The following is a 23,900-nucleotide window of genomic DNA, read 5'->3' as shown; positions in this document are numbered from 1 at the left end:
TTTTTTTTTAATAGTTAAAAAAAATGAAATATTTAAACTAAGTAGTAAAATTACCAAATGATATTTAGGGTCTCGAAAACGGTACACATTTAATGTTAACTAGAATACCCGTCATCCGTTGGATAACTGTGGGTTTCGGGGGTCATCCATCAAAAAACATCACGTCTGTCACTCAGAGGCATAGCGACCCTTCCCGGCGCCCGGGGACAAACTTTTCGATTTGAACCCCCCCCCCCTAAGATTTCGATTTTCAACCCCCCCCCCCTCAAACTTTTGATGTGCAACCCCCCCCCCCCCACTCAAACTTTCCATTTGAACCCCCCTCAACCTTTCAATTTATTTTTCCAAACCATTTTGGCGCCCCAACATATGTCCCCCCCGCCCCCCCCTCCACCTCCCCCCGCCTCCCCTTCCCCCCCCCCCCCCCCCCGCCTCCCCTCCCGCCCCCCCCCCCCCCCCTCCTCGCTACTGCAGTGTCACTTATCGTCACAAAAAACAGACCCCACATTCAAAAATATGTTTTTTATCTTTTAAAAACACCGAAAACAACGATTTCGGACTATCCCTTCATATACTGACGTCACAGGTGACCTACTCAACTCTACTTCACCTGCCCAGTGTCCCGCCAAGTCTCAGACAACAAAAACGATTCCAGCCGAGCATGTCTCTGACCACACTATCCCTTCATTTGCTTAGGACAAAGAAACAGATGAACCCTACTTCACCTGCCCTGTGCCCCGCGAGGTCCTGATAGTCAACCTTATCATTCACATATAGGGCTTAAGAAAAAATAATTGAAAACGTAAAAAAAAAAAAAAGTTCTATTAATGTTTATGACACTGACTTTCAAATTTAGCCTTCATTCTCCAAAGCAAATTTTAAAATGCTTTTCTGGCATATCTAGCCCTGGCCACCTATACCATGTTTAAATAATGTGAACACCCGCCATTTTGCTCGTGGTAAACATGGCCTAAAAATGGTCGGAAGTCATGCGTCCGGTCCGTACGCCATATTGTTGTTAGCAGCCGACCACGCCTCCAAGTTAGTGAGTAATCCTACTATATCTAGATATAGAACCTAGATAACAAAAAAATCCCATGTATTCTCGAATTAGATGATCATTGAAGCTAAACAAAGATTTATATAAAATAATTAGGCCCGAAATATATTCTAGATGTAGAATTTACATTAAGTCTAGATCTAGAATTTACATTGAGTCTAGTGACCTAGATATCTAGATCTAGATTCTTGAATCTAGGCCCTAGGCTAGATTCTAGCTAGATTCATAACTTTAGATCTAGAGAAATTTATTGTAAAACTAAATGAAAAAAGACAGTTTAAAATTGATATAAGTGTTGGAACGTAATAAATACAGCAAACGGACGTATTGTTAAAGTTATGACCGACAGAAAATTAGATTTAGAACGCGTTAAACTTTGGAATGGGAACACAATTTTCTTCGATAGACGCCGCCATTTTATTGTACTAAAGAGTAAACAAAAACCTGTGACGTCACTATTCCCACAAAGTTTAGGCAAAGTTTTAACATTTTAAAAAAAAAATGGGTTACTCTGCATATGAATAAATCAATTAATTAATTAACGTCTTTAAATAAATTTGTGATCAACAGTCTGTCTGCATTAAAAAATTATTCTCTACCTGCATACTATTTTACAGCTTTCCAGATAGAGTCGAACATATCACAATTTTCGATCAGGCAAACAAATAAATATTCAAACATGTAAACAAACTTGACTTTTAGTAGTATACTAGAATACCCGTCATCCCTTGGATAACTGTGGGTTTCGGGGGTCATCCATCAAAAAACATCACGTCTGTCACTCAGAGGCATAGCGAGCCTTCCCGGCGCCCGGGGACAAACTTTTCGATTTTAACCCCCCCCCCCAAGATTTCGATTTTCAACCCCCCCCCCCCCTTAAACTTTTGATGTGCACCCCCTCCCCCCCCACTCAAACTTTCGATTTGAACCCCCCTCAACCTTTCAATTTATTTTTCCAAACCATTTTGGCGCCCCAACATACGTCACCCCGCCCCCCCCCCCCCTTCACCTCCCCCCGCCTCCCCTTCCCCCCCCCCCCCCGCCTCCCCTCCCCCCCCCCCCCCCGCCTCCCCCCCGCCCCCCCCCCCCCCCCCCTCCTCGCTACGCTACTGCAGTGTCACTTATCGTCACAAAAACAGAGCCCACATTCAAAAATATGTTTCTTATCTTTTAAAAACACCGAAAACACCGATTTCGGACTATCCCTTCATATACTGACGTCACATGTGACCTACTCAACTCTACTTCACCTGCCCAGTGTCCCGCCAAGTCTCAGACAACATGTTTTTATCGTTTAAAAAACGATTCCAGCCGAGCATGTCTCTGACCACACTATCCTTTCATATGCTTAGGACAAAGAAACAGATGAACTCTACTTCACCTGCCCTGTATCCTTCCAAGTTCAGATAGGCAACTTTATCATTCACATCTAAAAAAAAAAATTGAAAATAAAATATCATTGACATATTGGTCTAGAACCTGTGCCACCCACATGAGAGCGGGCTACGCTACCAACTTAGCTATTTTCTCGTGACGTCACAAATGAATTTTTATACTATACTTTTGAGTCTCCGCGCATAGATCTAGAGATCTTTAGATCTAGAGAAATTTATTGTAAAACTAAATGAAAAAAGACAGTTTAAAATTGATATAAGTGTTGGGACGTAATAAATACAGCAAACGGACGTATTGTTAAAGTTATGACCGACAGAAAATTAGATTTAGAACGCGTTAAACTTTTGAATGGGAACACAATTTTCTTCAATAGACGCCGCCATTTTATTGTACTAAAGAGTAAACAAAAACCTGTGACGTCACGGTCCCGCCGAGTCTAGTGGCTTTTCAAATATTTTAAAAAAAAATGGGTTATTCTGCGTAGGAATAAATCAATAAATTAATTAACGTCTTTAAATAAATGTGTGATTAACAGTCTGTCTGCATTAAAAAATTATTCTCTACCTGCATACCATTTTACAGCTTTCCAGATAGAGTCGAACATATCACAATTTTCGATCAGGCAAACAAATAAATATTCAAACATGTAAACAAACTTGACTTTTAGTAGTATACTAGAATACCCGTCATCCGTTGGATAACTGTGGGTTTCGGGGGTCATCCATCAAAAAACATCACGTCTGTCACTCAGAGGCATAGCGAGCCTTCCCGGCGCCCGGGGACAAACTTTTCGATTTTAACCCCCCCCCCCCCCCCAAGATTTCGATTTTCAACCCCCCTCGAACTTTTGATGGTGCACCCCCCCCCCCCCCCCCCCCACTCAAACTTTCGATTTGAACCCCCCTCAACCTTTCAATTTATTTTTCCAAACCATTTTGGCGCCCCAACATATGTCCCCCCCCCCCCCCCGCCCCCCTCCACCTCCCCCCGCCTCCCCTCCCCTCCCCCCCCCCGCCTCCCCTCCCGCCCCCCCCCCCCTCCTCGCTACGCTACTGAAGTGTCACTTATCGTCACAAAAAACAGACCCCACATTCAAAAATATGTTTCTTATCTTTTAAAAACACCGAAAACACCGATTTCGGCCTATCCCTTCATATACTGACGTCACATGTGACCTACTCAACTCTACTTCACCTGCCCAGTGTCCCGCCAAGTCTCAGACAACATGTTTTTATCGTTTAAATAACGATTCCAGCCGAGCATGTCTCTGACCACACTATCCTTTCATATGCTTAGGACAAAGAAACAGATGAACTCTACTTCACCTGCCCTGTATCCTTCCAAGTTCAGATAGGCAACTTTATCATTCACATCTAAAAAAAAAATTGAAAAAAAATATCATTGACATATTGGTCTAGAACCTGTGCCACCCACATGAGAGCGGGCTACGCTACCAACTTAGCTATTTTCTCGTGACGTCACAAATGAATTTTTATACTATACTTTTGAGTCTCCGCGCATAGATCTAGAGATCTTTAGATCTAGAGAAATTTATTGTAAAACTAAATGAAAAAAGACAGTTTAAAATTGATATAAGTGTTGGAACGTAATAAATACAGCAAACGGACGTATTGTTAAAGTTATGACCGACAGAAAATTAGATTTAGAACGCGTTAAACTTTTGAATGGGAACACAATTTTCTTCAATAGACGCCGCCATTTTATTGTACTAAAGAGTAAACAAAAACCTGTGACGTCACGGTCCCGCCGAGTCTAGTGGCTTTTCAAATATTTTAAAAAAAAATGGGTTATTCTGCATAGGAATAAATCAATAAATTAATTAACGTCTTTAAATAAATTTGTGATCAACAGTCTGTCTGCATTAAAAAATTATTCTCTACCTGCATACCATTTTACAGCTTTCCAGATAGAGTCGAACATATCACAATTTTCGATCAGGCAAACAAATAAATATTCAAACATGTAAACAAACTTGACTTTTAGTAGTATATAGAATATAGATAGTAGTATATAGATAGATCACACTGTCCTGACCGTCCTGTTTCGGTAATTAGTTTAGTTGGTGCGTATGGAAGTAAAAAATACACTTCATTACCTACCTTTACGTCACGATCAGTAAAACAGTTAGGGTCGGTTACTATTTTTAAACTATATTGGTCGTACTAGAGTTAATTCAGGTTCAGGTTTTGTAATTATTTCTTTCCAGAAAATGGTTCGATATGTTCGATCACAAACTGTTCGAAAAGTGGGGGCGGGGAGGAAGGGGGGATTTTTGTGACAGATAGTAGAATCTTCTTTAAAAAGCGGCGTCAGGTTACTAATAGTTAACTAAGTGCACTTATGGTTTGCAAAAGTCAATGCTCACCCTATCCCTAACCCTAACCCAAACTCTAGTCCTATCATAAGCCTAACCGTAATTTCTCACCATAAAATTTAGTCGAGATTAAAATACACTAACAACCTAATACACCTATTTTTGGAAGAGTCTAATATCGGACATCAGTATCTTCAGTCATCCCAAATATTATGATCTCTTACACAGAACAAGTTATATTCTTCTATTACATAAAAACACTGGTACATTACTGGTATATTTTTACGTTACATTCTGCAGCAAATCTACCTGGAACTTGACCAACAGGTGCAAAACTTCACCCTTGCCCTGCTCGACCAGTGTCAAAGTTCAGACGAGGTCAAGGCTGTTCTGAGCGGCAAGTCCAAGAAGCGGCAGTACTACGACGACTCGGGCGGCAAGGCTAGTCAGGAGGACGACGGCATGGACGGCGGCAACATATTGCCGCTGGTCTACACGGCAGTCAGGATGGAGCAGAAGAAGGTAGGCAACAGATGGGCTAGTAGATAGATGAACAGGGGAAGATAACCGTGGGATTTGGACAGGGGTAGATTACTCTTTGCCATTTGCGTTAAGGTAGAAAGTATGGTCGTGTGCAGTGTTTCTTTCTGGCATCCCTTGGAGGTGCCCACCCCCGAACGAAATAATTAAAATATATCAGAGGCGTAGCGACCCTTCCCGGCGCCCGGGGACAAACTTTTCGATTTGCACCCCCCCCCCCCCTCGAGATTTCGATTTGCACCCCCTCCTCAAAATTTCGATTTGCACCCCCCTCTACCTTTCAATTTATTTTTCCAACCCATTTTGGCGCCCCCTAAGGTCGGCGTCCGGGGACATTTGTCCCCCCCCCCCCCGGCCCCCCCCCCCCCCTCGCTACGCTACTGAAATATATAGTTAAAATATATAGTTAAAATATAGAATGATCTGGATAAAAATAAACCCATAATGAAGCATTATATAATCTAATATCTGGAAACTCACAAATAGAGTTTATGGTATACTTTCTCAACAATACATACAAAACAAGAGTCACCATATATCAAGTCAAACATGTGTAAACACTGTACACAACTTACACATATCATCAATAGCTGAACCCTATACATCAGTATGTCACATATAGACAAACCTACCTCATACTGTATGTCACATTCATAAACAAACCCCCATAAATCAACATGCCATACATATAAATAAACCAACCCACATACATCAACATGTCATATATAAATAAACCAACCACATACATCAACATGCCACATAAAAATAAACTTACCTCATACAGTATGTCACATACATAAACCAACCCCCATACATCAACATGTCATACATATACAACCTCTCCACAGACAATTAACATTCATACGGTATGAGCTCTCACTCTGAAAGCCACTTTAGGGACCGTATTTTTATCCCGATCGCTCTCAGGAACCAAATTTTTTCACGATCGCTATCAGGGACCGCGGCGTCAATGGCGTGACATTTTCCAGCATTCGTTAGCTGCTTAGATTCCAGCCAGGGTTGGGTACACCGAGCGTCAACTCGAGTCGAAGCCAGTCGTTAATTAGATGAAAATGGGGAGGGGTGTGCTGGGGGGGAGGTGCAGGAATGATTCCATTAGGTGGCCAGATAAAAGTATTAATAGAGAGAAATGTTTCATTCATTTGATCAGAGGCCGACTTGTCGGATTTAGATTTGGTGCGGGTTTTGTCGAAGTTTTGCCGGGGTTTGTCGAAGTTTTGTCGGGGTTTGTCGAAGTTTTGCTGGGGTTTTGCCGAATAACCATCGAAAGTGGATCAATGTAACAAGGGGTTTTTTTTTTTAGATTGATGAAGGGTGGTTTTCGTGGTGTGAAAATTATTGCTTGGTGAAAGTTACCTTTTTTATAAAGAAAAATATCTAATACTAGAATTATAAAGTAAAATGGTGTGAATTTGTATTGAAGGGAAGAGGGGTGGGGGTGTAAGTGACGTAGCACACATAGAAAGAAGAAAGGGGGGGGGGGATAGTTGTTAATGTTACTAAGAGAAAAAAATTGGTGATTAAAAAAGTTGCACGCATTTTGGTGTTTTAATTACCAACAACGTCAGACATTAAAATTCCTTTAAATTATAGTTATTTTAGAAGCGAGGAAGGTGATTTGTGAGTTCCTATTTAGGTTTGGTGTTGATGATCATGGTTATTTATGTAAAGTTGGGTAAAGTTGCTTGACTTCATTCCCCTTTAGCAACCATTCTTTTAAAACATTTATGAGAAGAAATTTGAAACAATTTCTAAAGGGAGTAGAGGAAGGTAAAGGAGGAGTGACTGTTGTTAAGGACAAGAAATGTGTGTCGTGAATTGTATACTTAACGCACGTGTCTTATGCCCAGTTTGTGGGCCACCCCCCCCCCCCCCAATAATTGTATACTTAACGCACGTGTCTTTTGTGTGCCCAGTTTGTAGCTCACCACCCCCCCCACCAATAAATTGTAGACTTAATGCACGTGTCTTATGTCTGCCCAGTTTGTGACCCCCCCCCCCCCCCAAATAAATTGTAGACTTAATGCACGTGTCTTTTGTGTGCCCAGTTTGTAGCTCACCACCCCCCCACCAATAAATTGTAGACTTAATGCACGTGTCTTATGTCTGCCCAGTTTGTGACCCCCCCCCCCCAAATAAATTGTAGACTTAATGCACGTGTCTTTTGTGTGCCCAGTTTGTAGCTCACCCCCCCCCCCCCACCAATAAATTGTAGACTTAATGCACGTGTCTTCTGTCTGCCCAGTTTGTAGCTCACCACCCCCCCCCCCCCCAATAAATTGTAGACTTGATGCACGTGTCTTATGTCTACCCAGTTTGTAGCTCACCACCCCCCCCCCCCCCCCAATAAATTGTAGACTTAATGCACGTGTCTTCTGTCTGCCCAGTTTGTAGCTCACCACCCCCCCCCCCCCAATAAATTGTAGACTTGATGCACGTGTCTTATGTCTGCCCAGTTTGTGAGCCGACCCTCCCCCCCCCCCCAATAAATTGTAGACTTAACACACGTGTCTTATGTCTGCCCAGTTTGTGACCCCCCCCCCCCCCCCCCCCAAATAAATTGTAGACTTGATGCACGTGTCTTATGTCTGCCCAGTTTGTAGCTCACCCCCAGTGCCAGGCACAGATCGGCGAGATGTGGTTCAGCGGCGTGCCCTTCCTGCGGTACCTGAACAGGTTCACCTACCTGATGCTGGCCATACCAATAGGCATCGTCTGCTGCCCTGTGCTGTCCATGATGTACCTGGTCTCGCCCTGGGCTAAGGTGAGTAACAGGTGGCTGGGGTAGGGTAGAGGGCAGGGGATGGGATAGGGGGTGAGAGTAGGTGGGGTAGGGTAGAGGACGGGATAGGGGGTGGAGCGAGTGAGTGAGGTAGGGTAGAGGATAGGGGACGGGAGCTAGTAGGTGGGGTTCGGTAGAGGGTAGGGGATGAGATAGGGGGGTGGAAAGTAGGTGGGGTAGGGTAGAGCGCAGGGGACGGGATAGGGGTGGAGCTAGTAGGTGGTTCGGTAGAGGGTAGGGGATGAGATAGGGGGGTGGAAAGTAGGTGGGGTAGGGTAGAGCGCAGGGGACGGGATAGGGGTGGAGCTAGTAGGTGGGGTTCGGTAGAGGGTAGGGGATGAGATAGGGGGGTGGAGAGTAGGTGGGGTAGGGTAGAGCGCAGGGGGTCGACAAGGGGTGGAGCTAGTAGGTGGGGTGGGAGTTGGAAGGGGCAGGAGGAAGCTAGGGTATAAAATACCTTGTCTGTCTTGTTGGAATATTTTTTTTCGGTCTTTTGTTTTGTTGGTCGTTTGTTTTGTTGGTCGTTTTTCTTATTGGTCCTGTTGATTTGTTGTCTTGATGGTCTTTGCCATGTTTGAGAACTGTTTGATGTATAATTCCGCTCGTTATTCCGAGAATCTGTTTTACTTGGCTTTATCGCCAAGCAACGATGGCAGATCAGATTTATTGTTTTCTTTTCACAGCAAATCTCATTTAATCTGCTTAAATAATATCTAATAATATTGACCACTTAATAAGAAAAACCATTCATTCCTTAAATAATTAATTTCTACTTTTATACTTTATTTTTAAGCTTTAATGATTTACAAAAAAAAATCACTACACTTATAAACTTACCTGAATCGACTAAATTAACAACGCATACCTTAAACTCACGATTATTTTTATGTGATGGATCAATGAATTCCACAGGTGTCACGTATTGTGAACACACCTCTGATGAAGTTCCTGTCCTACACCTGCTCCTACCTGACCTTCCTCATCCTCATCATCGTGGCCAAGCTCTACCTGAGGAACTACATCGACAGCTTTACCTGTGAGAAACCTGAGACCTTCGCCTACGTCATCTTGTTTTTCGTCTACATGTGGATTGCTGGTGCGTTTTTTTTCTCTATGGGGTCGTCCATAAATGACGTCACACTCCTAGGAGGGAGGGGGGGTCCGTAATTTTGTGACGGTGTGTGATTAAGGGGAAAGGGGGGGGGGGGGGGTGTGTTCAGGTTGTGTGAAGTCACATTATAGCATTATAAAATAAACCGGGAGTGATCTCCCCTAAACTTTCTCGAATATTCTAATATAACACTACGTGGGACGGCAACTCGGACTGTAGACATGATTTTTGTTTACTTAAGCTTTTAAAAATAGAATAGAATCTAGTAGAAAAAAGAATTGCGCACCAAGCGAATGTCACATAAAGATGTGCATAATAGTGCGCAATATTATTAGTACTTTATTAATGTACATGCGTTTTTTGAGAAATAGCGTAAATCAGTACTTCCGGTCAACGGAAATTATTCAAAGTTTGATACAAGGTAGAGAATTAGATCTTTTACTTACATGTGAAATTTCATTTATTTATCTGAAATAGTACGCAAGTTATAGGCTTTTGAAAAATTCAAAGTAGAAAAAGTACCACTCTCGGTTATCGGAAATCGCTCAAAAGTTGATACGGATCTACGAATTTGATAAAATACTTACATATGAAATTTCATCAACCTAGCTTAAACGGTACTCAAGTTATCGTGTTTACACACGGACAGACACACACACAAACACAGAAACACACAGACATACAGACAAGATTGCAAAATTATGTTTTTCCGTATCAGTGAGGTCTAAAACGTCGAGATTTGTAAAAATCTCGATTTTTTTTTCGGACGATTACAAGACTTTCTCTATACTTCGTATATACGAGAAAGTAAAAGCAATGTCAGAAAACGAGTTTTAGCCTATTTCGCGTTTTAGAAAACGGTTTTAATAAATTGTAATAGGAATTGATCAAAATACTCTATGTTGACAGAGTCCTGACAAGATTTTGGAAAAATGTCGATGTTTTAAGAAACATTCAACATCAATTTTGAGGGGGTTGCATGCTGAGGTGTGACGTCATTTTAGGAGGGGGTGTCTGGCTTTTTGCGACGATGTGTGACGGAGGGGAGGAGGGGTAAAAATCGTCAAAAAAGCGTGACGTCATTTATGGATGATCCCTATTTACTATTTTACAAATTGAACGAATGCTTTCGTTGATTCTAACATAACAATGTTTGGGACAGTGCCGGCGCCAGTTTATTTAGCGCCCTAGGCAAACGCCCCCTTTCACACTAATTAATTACTGAAACATATGTATAAGAAAACAATTAATTAAAAGTGACATATTAATTTATTATCAATTGCATACATAAGTAGACATCAAAATCAAATTTTACTTGCCTCACTCGTCTCAAAAGTACTAATTCCAGTTTGCAAGCGTTATCACATTTTTGTTAGTTATATAAATCCTTTAGGAGAAGGTGAAAAATATGAAAAGACAATTAATTAGATGTTTAATTTACGACTAACAATGAGTATTGCAATCTTCAACGGCTACTGATGTATTTGTTTTTCCACCTGATAATGCTAAAAAAAACTACCAAACTATTTTGTTTAGAACTTCTGCTCTATATATTTGTTACAACAGAAAATAATAACTTCAAGTTCTATTTATAAGTATGTGGTCAACCTAAGGTGCAGGAATTTGAAATTAATGTAAAGTTAAGCAACGAATTATCTCCCATTTGGAAATACAAAGACCAAAATTTAATTCAAGGGAAATAACTTTCTTAAGAATAGCTAAATTAACCAAGTGTAACTAAGACATGCTTGAAAAACACAATTAAAAGCTCTAAATTTCTTTACATAATAATTGTAACAAATTTTGTACATTAGCTATGTAACCTTGTAAAAGCAATATATTTTACCAATTGAATACGTAACGGTAGGCTTTGTTTGAAAGTCTGAAAAACGGTAAGTTTATTAGAACATACTTCTATTTAATTTTAATGACATACATATAAATGTACCTGTAAAATAACATTGTCATATAAAATTTTGGATCCCCTAAATCAGGGGTCGGCAACCTTTTGAAGCGGAAGAGCCAAAAGTTACAATTTTCAATATTTCCCTGGTTTTAAAGAGCCACAAACATATTTTTTATTTCAAATATTTTATGTTTTTATAAAGATTATTAGTATTTGTTCAAGGAGCTGGAGAGCCGCATCTTGATATCAAAAGAGCCGCATGCGGCTCGCGAGCCGCAGGTTGCCGACCCCTGCCCTAAATAAAGGGATGACTTTTAGAAGTTCAAACACGGGTAACTGTATTAGAAATTGCTATAAAATAATTATAATTGAAAACAAACAAGGTTTACAGTTAATTATAAATTCCATCCTATTTAATATTGTATATTATGGTAATATAGATTCCTAAAAAATTTAGATTTTTCAACTAGAGAACGCCTACCTTTTCTTTGTAGTGTGTTCCGTACTGAATTGAAATCATCTAACTTACGATAAACTCGACTACTTGATATTAATAATATACTCGACTACTCGATATACTCTACTACATTCACAACACATCAAACATCGATACCGAAACTTAACTAGACTCGATACTCCCGAACTACGACATCAACTCGTTTAACTCACCAAGCTCTACAAACGGTACTCCCAATCAACGGTTTCACTGGACCTATTACTACACTTTAACAATCAATATAATTCGATACCTTAATACCACAAGAATCAATACTCCCGAACTCCAGAACTACGATACTTCATCACTTGCAATTACATTTCTCTACTACCAATCATATTCCTCTAGATCAAAACAGCCGAATAAAAATTATGACACTTTAACACTTCGATACTTTATACCTATGAAACCATATCAGCAACAGCCTTCCGCCGTTATTCCCAAATCTAAACAATTCATCAAAATGTACCAAACAAGTACAATATTTGAACACCCCGTCATTACAAAACTTTATACATCAGGACAGATTTCTCATTCAAAGTCAGAGAAAACGAGACTTACAAGCCCTATTAAAAATAGACAACCGTTTGAAATGTACTAAATTAAAATTACGAACTTATTTAACCGTTTTCTACATCAATTATGTGACACCAAATTAAAAAGGCAATGTGGCTGGTAAAAAGCGCCCAGACCTTTCCAAATTAAAGAGGTGGGGTTGCATTGTCACCAACGCGAATAAACATAGGCCTATATAAACCTAATTTTGAGGGGGAGGGGGTGCAAAATTGATAGTTTGTCCTGGGTGCCGAAATAGATCGCTACTCCTTTATAAAAATTATTAATTATTTGATAATAGCGATTAACCCTAGAGATGGCGCCCTAGGCGACCGCCTAGTTCGCCTTATAGGTAGCGGCTGCCCTGGTTGGGGATGGCGTGGCCTAGTGGTAGAGCGCTAGACTGCTAACCCAAAAGTCTCGAGCTTGAATCCGTCCAAGAATTGTTGTTTGTTTCCCCCCAGGTCTGATCTACGAGGAGTGTAAACAAATCTTCGCCTCGGGTGCCAGGGACTACTTCGCCTCGTTTTGGAACATCATTGACAGCACCATGTTGAGTTTCCTGCTGGCCTCGTTTGTGTTGGAATTGGTCACACCCATCAGATTACATGAGGTAGGATCTTTTGTATGATCATATCAGACTATATGATCTTTTGTATGATCATATCAGATTATATGATCTTTTGTATGATCACATCCATATCAGATGATTCAGATATGATCTTTTTTATGATCATATCCATATCAGATGTTTCAGGTATGATCTTTTTTATGATCATATCCATATCAGATTACATGAGGTATGATCTTTTGTATGATCGTTTGTATGATCTTTGTATGTTCTTTTGTATGATCACAGTCATATCAGATTACATGAGATATGATTTTTTGTATGATCACATGCATATTAGTTTACATCAGATGTGATCTTATGTATGATCACATCCATATCAGATAACATCAGGTATGATCTTTTGTCATCAGATTTCATCAGGTCTAATCTTTTATTTTGTCACATCCATCTGGTTTTATAGGAACGATCATCTTTTTTATCAGAGACGGTCAGATATCTTACATATCAAATGAAATCATTTTGAAACATATTGTGTGAGTTAGACATAGACGCATCTACGCATAAGAGTGCGTATTAGGGCTGGTAAGTAGTTCACCAACCAGTTCTATGGCTCATACAGGTTTTATTGAGCCGTGGAATAGTTTGGTGACCTACTTACCAGCCCTATTCCCCCCCTCCCCCATCTTCTTGCCCTCACTCCCCAAACAAAGAGTGTAAAACATTTTGGTCTACTAACTTGTTTTGATTTCTTTTCAATTATCTTGGTTTATTCATAACTTGTTGAGAAAGTTGTTTCGTAGAATGTTGGGTTTCTGAAGTGTTGTCTCAACATTAGAGTTCCAGATCCCGGGGGTGCGGTTGTGACAGTGTGTGATGGAGGGGAGGGGGTGTTCTTAGAATAACCAAACGCATTATAGAACACGTATTACAAAATATAGCCAACAGATTTTCTATTGAGAAGTTTGGGATATATTACCACTTATATACTGGTTTTACATAGTAGGCTTCAAATCAAGGGCTTTAAATCTGCTATTTAGTTTAATGTTGAGGGGGAAAGCAACAGCATACACAATCATATATCTTACGTCACTGAGGGTGTAGACAGGTTAACGAATGTCCTGTAGAAATCTGTTAAATTGCCCTTGCGTTTGTTAAAAAATACTCGGTAGAAGTCTATAACGAAGTTTGTGATCCAGGGGACGTAACTAAATTAATATTTTAAAACAAATTTTATTAAGCAAGTTGTCTCCTCTGGGACGTTTTATTTCTTTAAAAAAATCTGTATTTCGAAATTCTGCTATACAAGTAATTTACTACATACTTTTTCAAAGAATACTGTTATTCTATAACTTGAGTCATTCCTTTTAGCGATTAGCCACGATATTTTATTGATATAATTTACTTTTTAGTGTTAAACGTAGAAATCAGTTTTCAAACAATTTGTCATTCTTGCAACTTGCAACATTAAGTATGTGCGTAAAAAATAACTATGTGGAAAAACTTAATAAAATTAAATTGTTTCAACTTTTATGTCAAATGCAGTTTCTTTTCAGTTTACTGTTTAATGTATTAGACATGTTCTTGTCGGATGTAGGGGTGGGGGGTCAAATTTTAACTTTACCTCTAGCTGTAGGGGTGGTTATATTTAACTTTACCTCTAGGGGGGGGGTCATATTTAACTTTACCTCTAGTAGGGGGGTCATATTTAACTTAACCTCTAGTAGGGGGGTCATATTTAACTTTACCTCTAGTAGGGGGGTCATATTTAACTTTACCTCTAGTAGGGGGGTCATATTTAACTTTACCTCTAGTAGGGGGGTCATATTTAACTTTACCTCTAGTAGGGGGGTCATATTTAACTTTACCTCTAGTAGGGGGGGTCATATTTAACTTTAACTCTAGTAGGGGGTCATATTTAACTTTACCTCTAGTAGGGGGGTCATATTTAACTTTACCTCTAGTAGGGGAGTCATATTTAACTTTACCTCTAGTAGGGGGGTCATATTTTAACTTTACCTCTAGTAGGGGGGTCATATTTTAACTGTACCTCTAGTAGGGGGGTCATATTTAACTTTACCTCTATGAACCAGCTGCGTGACTCGGACTACGTGGACGGCTACAATATCACCAACCTTTTGGCCAGCAAGAAGCAGTCAGTGACGTCATCACCAATATGCCAGCAGGCCAGGGAAGCCGCGGCCATCCCCCACTCCAAGTTTTGTACGACCGCACGAGATCCGGACGGCTTTCAGGGTAAGCTCGGGTCAGTGGGTCAGTCGGTCAGTAGGTCAGTCGGTCAGTCGGTCAGTGGGTCAGTCGGTCAGTGGGTCAGTCGGTCAGTGGGTCAGATGTCAGTAGGGTAAGCTCTGGTCAAGGGGTCAGTGGGTGAGTAAGTCAGTGGATTAGTAGGGTAGGCTCGGGTCAGTTGGTCAGTAGGGTAAGATCTGGTCAGTGAGTCAATGGGTCAGTGGGGTAAGCTCTGGTCAGTGGGTGAGTAGGGTAGGCTCTGGTCAGTGGGTCAGTAGGGCAAGCTCTGGTCAGTGGGTTAATGGGTGAGCGGGTCAGTGGGGTAAGCTCTGGTCAGTGGGTCAGTAAGATAAGCTCTGGTCAGTTGGTCAGTCGGGTATTACTTTCCCTTGGCCATCTGTTTCTAATGTCTGCACATGTTTCTAATGTCTGCACATGTTTCTAACGTCTGCACATGTTTCTAATGTCTGCACATGTTTCTAATGTCTGCACATGTTTCTAATGTCTGCACACGTATCTAACGTCTACACATGTTTCTAATGTCTGCACATGTTTCTAATGTCTGCACATGTTTCTAATGTCTACACATGTTTCTAATGTCTGCACATGTTTCTAATGTCTACACATGTTTCTAATGTCTGCACATGTTTCTAATGTCTGCACATGTTTCTAACGTCTGCACATGTTTCTAATGTCTGCACATGTTTCTAATGTCTGCACATGTTTCTAATGTCTGCACATGTTTCTAACGTCTACACATGTTTCTAACGTCTGCACATGTTTCTAACGTCTGCACATGTTTCTAACGTCTGCACATGTTTCTAATGTCTGCACATGTTTCTAACGTCTGCACATGTTTCTAACGTCTACACATGTTTCTAGTGTCTGCACATGTTTCTAATGTCTGCACATGTTTCTAATGTCTGCACATGTTTCTAACGTCTGCACATGTTTCTAACGTCTACACATGTTTCTAATGTCTGCACATGTTTCTAATGTCTGCACATGTTTCTAAAGTCTGCACATGTTTCTAACGTCTGCACATGTTTCTAATGTCTGCACATGTTTCTAATGTCTGCACATGTTCCTAATGTCTACACATGTTTCTAACGTCTGCACATGTTTCTAACGTCTGCACATGTTTCTAACGTCTGCACGTGTTTCTAATGTCTGCACATAATTTTGAACCGTCTGCACATGTCTGCACATGATTCTAATGTCTGCACATGTCTGCACATGTTTCTAACGTCTGCACATGTTTCTATGACCCAGTTGTGTGGGACTCAGCCTGGGTGCCAGACCCGGAACTTTTATCCGACGTCCTGTTTAGCCTCGGGATGATCTTCAGCGTGAGCAGGTTTTCTTTCATCATGCCGGCCAACGAGGCGCTGGGCACGATGCTCGTGTCCTTCAGGTAACGCTCTCATAGGAATACTAGCCGCAACCCGACATAACAGTATTACTAGCAGTAACCAGTCATATAGCATTAATACAAGCAGCGACCCTCATATACGGTAATAGTAGCAGCAACCCGTCATTCGGCAGTAATACTAGCAGCAACCCGTTATATAGCAGTAATAGTAGAAACAACCCGTTATATAGCAGTAATAGTAGAAACAACCCGTTATATAGCAGTAATAGTAGAAACAACCCGTTATATAGCAGTAATAGTAGAAACAACCCGTCATATAGCAGTAACTAGCAGCAACCCGTCATATAGCAGTAATAGTAGAAACAACCCGTCATATAGCAGTAATAGTAGCAGCAACCCGTCATTCAGCTGTAATACTAGCAGCAACCCGTCAGATAGCAAAAAAATGAGAGCAGCAACCTTCTATCAGCGTCAATGACAAATCCCCTTCCCATAACTCTTATTGTATACCTAAACATCAAACTTGAAAAAAAAAATTGTCGAACATCTCCTTTCTCCCCGCCCCCTTATTGCATTAAGCAACCGCATCCTCAAATTCACACACTAAGCACAAAGAACTAGACAAAAACATTAAGCAACGCATATCACAGTTTTAGAAAAAAATCTTAGAATCTTTAAAAAAAATCTTTAATAACTAACAACGAATCACGAATATCTTGAAAGCAATGTACATATTTGTTGACACGAAAGCTTGTATTAGTTAAAACAGCTTGGCATACATGTAGGAACACGATGTGTTTGCGTACAACCCATTCACAGTTTTGTTTTAAAAGTACTCGACAATTTTTTCAACTGATGGAGTTGTAAACAAAGTTTTTCTCGTTAACGTGACTGTGTGTGTGTATGAATGTGTGTGTGAGTGTGTATGGGTGTGTGTGTTTACATAAGTGTAGGCGGCACCGCGGTGAAACTGGTTTTTGGGAATTACCGCACGGTGCGCAAATATTTCTCTCCTTTCAGGCGCACGGTTGTGGACATAGTCAAACTGTTCGGGATGTTCGTGTTGGTGATCCTGGCCTTCACGTGCGGCATCACTGCACTCTACGCACCCAGCAGGTGCCACACGGAGAGTTTTGACAGGTCAGTCGTCAGGTGTACGCAAGTTTCTGTCTCCCCCACTCCTTTCCCTGAAAGTTTTCACAGGGCAGGTGTATGCATGTTTCTGTCTCCCCCCCCCCCCTCCCACCACTCCTTTCCCGGAAAGTTTTGACAGGTCAGTCGTCAGGTGTATGCATGTTTCTGTCTCCCCCACTCCTTTTCCGGAAAGTGTCAATACAGTTGCAGGCGACTAATCATGTTTTCCCGTTCGTGCCCAAAACACACGGGGAAAATGAAAAATATGGAGTTCATCTGTTTCAGCACTATGCCCAGCCACTTTTGTTTTCCCTCACGGTGTTTAGGTTCCCATTAGAGCTGGGTGGACTCAGGGACGTTCTACAGACTTGAACCCGGATTCGAACTCGAAACTTAAGTATTAGCAGTCTAGCTCTCTACCACTAGGCCACGCCTTCCCATTGTCGACTACTTTAAAAAAAAATCTATATATATAATTCTCTTCTGGGAGCCGTTAGAAAACAAGCTGCAAGCGCCTCCTTGCAGTCCCCTCTCTTTCTCTCTATCACTATCACTACCACCCCCACCCCACCCCCACATTGTCTGGTGAGTTGTGGTCACGCTAAATGTTTACAAAGCTAAATGTTTACAAATCGTAGAGCCGTAGAGCCGGGTTTCTATTAGGGGCAGATAATTTAGTTTGATTTTAAACTTACAGGAGGTAACTAAGAAATAACTAAGAGGAGGCTGCTTTCACGGGGGGGGGGGGGGGGGGGGAGGTGTAGGGTGGGGGTTAGGGGAAAGGGGGGGGGGGGTAGTGTTTTAAAGCAAATATTTTCAGTGGCAGCATTGGTACTGTCGAATTCACAAATTATGAATTACTGAAAAGTAGAAAATACAACAACTAAATAGCGGCGTATGATACGCTGCGGGTCGGCTCGTTCATTTTATTTTAAATCTTAGTCTCTCTTATAAATAAGAATAACTCAAATTTCAATCTGAAAATAAAAGCTTAGTACAGTGTAAAAATTGCTGAATTAAAAAAAAACATTAAAAAATTGATTTTTAAAAAGCTTGACATTATTGATTTAAAACTTACACAAACTCTACTTCCTTTGTAGTACTTTATACGGTGACCCATCTGATCTAGTATGAATGAGTTAAAACTTTTCATCCAATGATAAAAAGTTAACATTTTTCTTTCCTTCTGGAAGCTTCACCTCAACCTTATCCACCCTGACCTGGAGCATGTTCGGCCTGGGGGACAAGGAACATCCCAAGGTCGAGGAACAAGGTCAGCTCCACGCCACATCTTTGACCAACAACCCCGACAGGTGAGTGGGAAAGGGGGGGCGAAGATTTTTGTTTTAATATGCCATAAAGGTAACCTCAGGTTTAAATAATCAGCAGGATCAAGGGCGGGGGGGGGGGTGTCATTTAGTGCGGTAACTCAGATTGGCACCCCCCCCCCTCCCCCATGCCCCATACCAAAACATCCAACATATTTCAACTTCGCTTTGGTTTTACCCTCGCTGACTGCTATTTTATTCTTATTTGTATAACGTTATTTTGATTATTAATTATAATTATAGTTAAATAGTTGCGGGGTGTTTTTTTTCGTGTTTACTGGTCCCAATATATATTTGTTTCACCGAGAAGGTTTAGTGTAGAAGTTGGTGGTGTGTAGACATTTTGTTGTGCCTGGACAATGCTAATCGTGTGGTGACCTTGACCTCAGATCTGGCGGGGCGAGTACCGTGGGCTACTACCTGTACGGCATCTACGTGTTTTGTACCACGGTCGTACTGCTCAATCTGCTCATCGCCGTCATGTCCAACACCTTCCAGGAAGTACAGGTAGGCCATTGACCTATGTCATCTCAGGTGATTACAGGTAGGTCATTGACCTAGGTCATTAGGTGATTACAGGTCATCGACATCAGGTGGTTACAGGTAGGCCATTGACCTATGTCATCTCAGGTGATTACAGGTAGGTCATTGACCTAGGTCATTAGGTGATTACAGGTCATCGACATCAGGTGGTTACAGGTAGGCCATTGACCTATGTCATCTCAGGTGGTTACAGGTAGGCCATTGACATCAGGTGGTTATAGGTAGGTCATTGACATCAGGTGGTTACAGGTAGGTCATTGATATCAGGTGATTACAGGTAGGTCATCTCCTCCACGTGATTACAGGTAGGTCATTGACATTACGTGATTACAGGTAGGTCATTGACATTACGTGATTACAGGTAGGTCATTGACATCACGTGATTACAGGTAGGTCATCTCCTCCACGTGATTACATGTAGGTCAACTAAATCCCGTGATTACAGTTAGGTCATTGACGTCACATGGTTACAGGTAGGTCATCTCCGTCACGTGATTACAGGTAGGTCAACTAAATCCCGTGATTACAGGTAGGTCATTGACATCACGTGATTACAGTCATATTCATAACTTAATTACAGGTATGTCCTGCCCATCACTTAATTACATGTATGTCGTGCCCATCTACATCGCTTGATTTTTGCTTAACCCCCTTTAGATAAACCTCTCAGACATCCATGACTGTCCCTCTCTGGCGACCCTCACTAACTCTCTTTACCTGACCCCCCCCCCCCCCACCTGACCACCCCCCACCCCCCATCTCTAACTGACCTCTGATCCCCTATACCTGCAGGATGAACGTGACGTCGAATGGAAATTTGCCCGCACGGAGCTCTGGCTGGCTTTCATCGAGCCTGGGACGCCCGTCCCGCCCCCCTTCAACATCCTGCCCAGCCCCCGCCTGCTGTGGAAGTCCATCATGTGGATGTGTCGGAGGTCAAAGTTCAGGCACCTGCTGCCGCACGAGGGCAAGAAAGTCAGATACGTGGCCGTGCAGGTAGTGTTTCACGCCTTTCAACCGTTCACTTCACAACACCGAGTGTTACATCCAGTCATTTCAAACGACGAAGTACTAGATCCGTTCATTTCGTAAAGCCAAATATTCGATCCATTCATTTCAGTAAATCCAGTATTCGATCCATTCATTTCAGTAAATCCAGTTTTCGATCCTTTCATTTCATAAGATCAAGTGTTCGATCCTTTCATTTCATAAAACACAGTTTTCGATCATTCCATTTCATAAAATCAAGTATTCGATCCATTCATTTCATAAAATCAAGTATTCGATCCATTCATTTCATAAAATCAAGTATTCGATCCATTCATTTCATAAAATCAAGTATTCGATCCTTTCATTTCATAAAATCAAGTATTCGATCCATTCCTTTCCTAAAATTAAGCATTCGATCCATTAAATTTTCGTTAGATCAAGCATTCGATCCATTCATTTCGAAGGACGAAGTACTCATTCATTCAATTCGTTAAAACAAGTACTCGATCGATTTAGTTTAGAGACGTGGCTTTCGATTTCCGGCGAAAACAAATAGCTCTTCAGAATAGATATTTTTAAAATTACAAAGCTCGTAATTTTTATACTATTACTTAAAATTAATATATATTAATATATCTATTACTGACTATATTTAAGATTTCTTATTTCATCGCTTCAATTAATTTCATCATTTTCTTCTTATGATTTTTTTTGCTATGCACACACACCAATTCTTTAGCATGTGCTGACTTGAACCCCCCCCCCCCCCTTCCCCTCCCCAATCTCATATTTTATTTTTATATGACCTTGACCCCTCCCCACCTCACCTAACCCTGCATGACCTTTACTCACCCCCAAACTTATCCCGGCACCAGACGGGCAGTATGCTAGAGCTACAAGACATGGAGGAAGAAAAGAGTGAGTCATCTATTGAAGGCAAGCACACGCGCAACGTGAGTACTCAATTCCTCGTTGGTAAACTCTAAATGTTTGGTTCACTTCTTGTAATAAACTTTCTAAGTGTGCGGATAATTTTCTTCAGGTAAACTTTCTTCTGGTAAACTTTCTAAGTGTTGGGATAACTCTCTCTTAATGTATACATAACGTCTTCGGTATTTTCCGAACATGTGGAAAATAATTCTTCTAGTAATCACTAAATGTCTGCAAAACTTTCTTTTGTTAATTTCTAAAAATAAACTATCCTTTTGTCTTCACGAACTGTCAAATCTTTAAGAAACTTGTGCACGCCGGTTTAAATATATAAACCATCTGTATGTAAACTAAAACAAACAACTATATCTCTGATAAGTGTGTATATCAACGATGTTATATTTCAAGACATAATATTAAACCTTAGTGTCTTGCATGATCTCTTAATCTTTTTTTTTTCTTCTCATTAACTACGACCCTGCTTAAAGCGAGGCATGTCAGCTTTCTATTCCTTTTTTAAAACTAAATCGCACACAAAATTTATTTCTTAAACAAAACTCCTAAATATATTATACATACACATATATACATATACATATAATATATATATATATATTTATATATATATATGTATGTATATATATATATATATATATATATATATATATATATATATATATATATATATATATATATATATGTATATGTATATATATAATGTAATATAATATGTAATATACTTGTATCTTTTATATTTTTATGTACCATTTTTCAATAAGTTTATACAACCTATTTTATTCAATGCTAGTTTCCATGAATATTTGGCATGCTAAAATCACTTCACAAAAACAAAAATTTAACGGAACAATTCTTCTTGCTACTTATGTAGGACGTCATGTGCCTTCTCATCAGACGTTACGTACGGCACGTGGAGAGGATGAAGATAGAGGGAGAGGATGGAGAGAAAAGTGAGTTGAAATCTATTCACGTTGCTTCACTTTTAAGAAATGAACTGTTTTCATGACGCTTTGATCCTTTAATGGGCTTTAAGTAAAAACACAGCTAAACCTGTTCGGCACAGTTTTTAATATTTCGATTTTATTCAATTTTGGACTAATGCGCTTGCTGTTTTGAAATAACCTGTTAATTTATTGGTCTTGATTTGATTTTATAAGTTGGTGTTTAGGATTTCTGTTTCTTTTGAACCCATTTATTAAAAAGAAATTATTAGAGATTATTTTAGTTGAACGACAGTGGAAATTCTCTTGTACTTCTCGTTTAGTGTTTTTTAAAATTATATTTATGTGTTACTAGGTAACATGTATATTCAGTGGATTATGCTAACGTTATATGTATTGAAAGCCCAGACCATTGTCAATATAACATGTAAGACATTAAGTCTTTCGTCATTACCCACTACCCATCCCCCCCTCACCCCCTCCCCCGAATATTAGATATTCTATTTCAAAGTCATTCAGCAGTAGTATCATCATCACTGCCCATCACCCTGATGGGGTATGGGTCACCAATCAAAGATCTCCGGAATCCTCTGTCCTGTGCCATCTTCTCAACCTGACTCCAGGTGTACCCCATCTTTGTAGTTACAGCCTCAAGGTCCCGTCTCCAGGTGTTTTCTTGGCCGACCTCTTTTGCTCTTTCCATGTGGGTTCCACCTCACTTCCTGCCTGGTGATATTGGTAGGTGGTCTGCGCTCTGTGTCCCCTATCCAACACCATCTTCTTTTCTTAATTTCTTCATTGGCGGAAAGTTGTCTTATTGTTGCTGATGGTGTCGGGCCAATGGATCCTGAGGGCCCTGAGTATTTACCTGATTCTGCTGTATACGTTTTGTCAAAATATTTTCTTTCCATTGCACTGGTTGTCAAGTTTCGTCAACCTACTTTGTTTCTTGCTAAAAGATCAAGTTTTGCCAACATATTTTGTTTCCTTTGCTTTGCTTAAAGTTTTCTCAACATATTTTGTTTCCCATGCTTTCCTTTTGTCAAGAAATGTTGTCTCCCCTCTAGCCTCGAGTGAGGAGACGATGCGACGTCTGATTGAAAGACTTGGCGCCAAGGTCGACAAACGTCTGGACGACCTCCAGATGAAGCTGATGCGGCTGGACAAGGAGGTGGATGGCGTCAAGACTGAGGGTGTCAAGAGCCACGTCTTACAGAAAGATCACCTGGAGAAATTTGTGGAATTCTCTTCCAGGAAAACAACAGAGGTAGATTGGGTTTTTTTTTACTTGCGCTCTTTTTCGTGTTTTATTGAAATTTTGAAGGGGAGTTCCTCCAACACAGTTGAGTATTTCGTGTTAACAAATTGTGTGACATAAGGACCATTGACAGCCTGTGTTTCAGGATTTGCTTCTATAGCCTTTATTAATTGAAGAATTTGCAAGGTAGAAGTCGATTGAAGTTTTCTAACTTAGATGAGTTAAACATGACGTTTGAATTGGTGTTAAAATTGGTGTTTATTATAGTGTTATAACTGATGTTTAGAATGGTGTTACAATGGTGTTTAACACGGTGTTAGAGTTGGTATTTAACACGGTGTTGAAATTGGTGTTTAACACGGTG

General features: G+C 40.5%; 1 protein-coding gene across 1 annotated transcript in view; it reads left to right on the top strand.

The window, feature by feature from the left end:
• Window positions 1–23,900, top strand: part of LOC131955514 (short transient receptor potential channel 7-like) — a gene marked incomplete at its 5' end in the record, with an annotated part of 30,466 nt that overhangs the window by 5,945 nt on the left and 621 nt on the right. Inside the window, 13 exons of the mRNA XM_059319662.1 lie at window positions 5,091–5,312; window positions 7,948–8,115; window positions 9,046–9,229; window positions 12,666–12,814; window positions 14,866–15,028; window positions 16,295–16,436; window positions 17,415–17,534; window positions 18,722–18,841; window positions 19,246–19,363; window positions 20,192–20,395; window positions 21,265–21,342; window positions 22,209–22,287; window positions 23,346–23,545. Coding sequence (XP_059175645.1) covers window positions 5,091–5,312; window positions 7,948–8,115; window positions 9,046–9,229; window positions 12,666–12,814; window positions 14,866–15,028; window positions 16,295–16,436; window positions 17,415–17,534; window positions 18,722–18,841; window positions 19,246–19,363; window positions 20,192–20,395; window positions 21,265–21,342; window positions 22,209–22,287; window positions 23,346–23,545 — 1,947 coding nt within the window. The remainder of the gene's footprint in view (window positions 1–5,090; window positions 5,313–7,947; window positions 8,116–9,045; window positions 9,230–12,665; window positions 12,815–14,865; window positions 15,029–16,294; window positions 16,437–17,414; window positions 17,535–18,721; window positions 18,842–19,245; window positions 19,364–20,191; window positions 20,396–21,264; window positions 21,343–22,208; window positions 22,288–23,345; window positions 23,546–23,900) is intronic.

This window comes from Physella acuta, unplaced genomic scaffold (genome assembly GCF_028476545.2).
Source record: "Physella acuta isolate Inbredline_101_S28 unplaced genomic scaffold, ASM2847654v3 ptg001071l, whole genome shotgun sequence".
NCBI classification, from domain to species: Eukaryota; Metazoa; Mollusca; class Gastropoda; family Physidae; genus Physella; species Physella acuta.
This window is presented reverse-complemented; position numbering and strand designations above follow the sequence as displayed.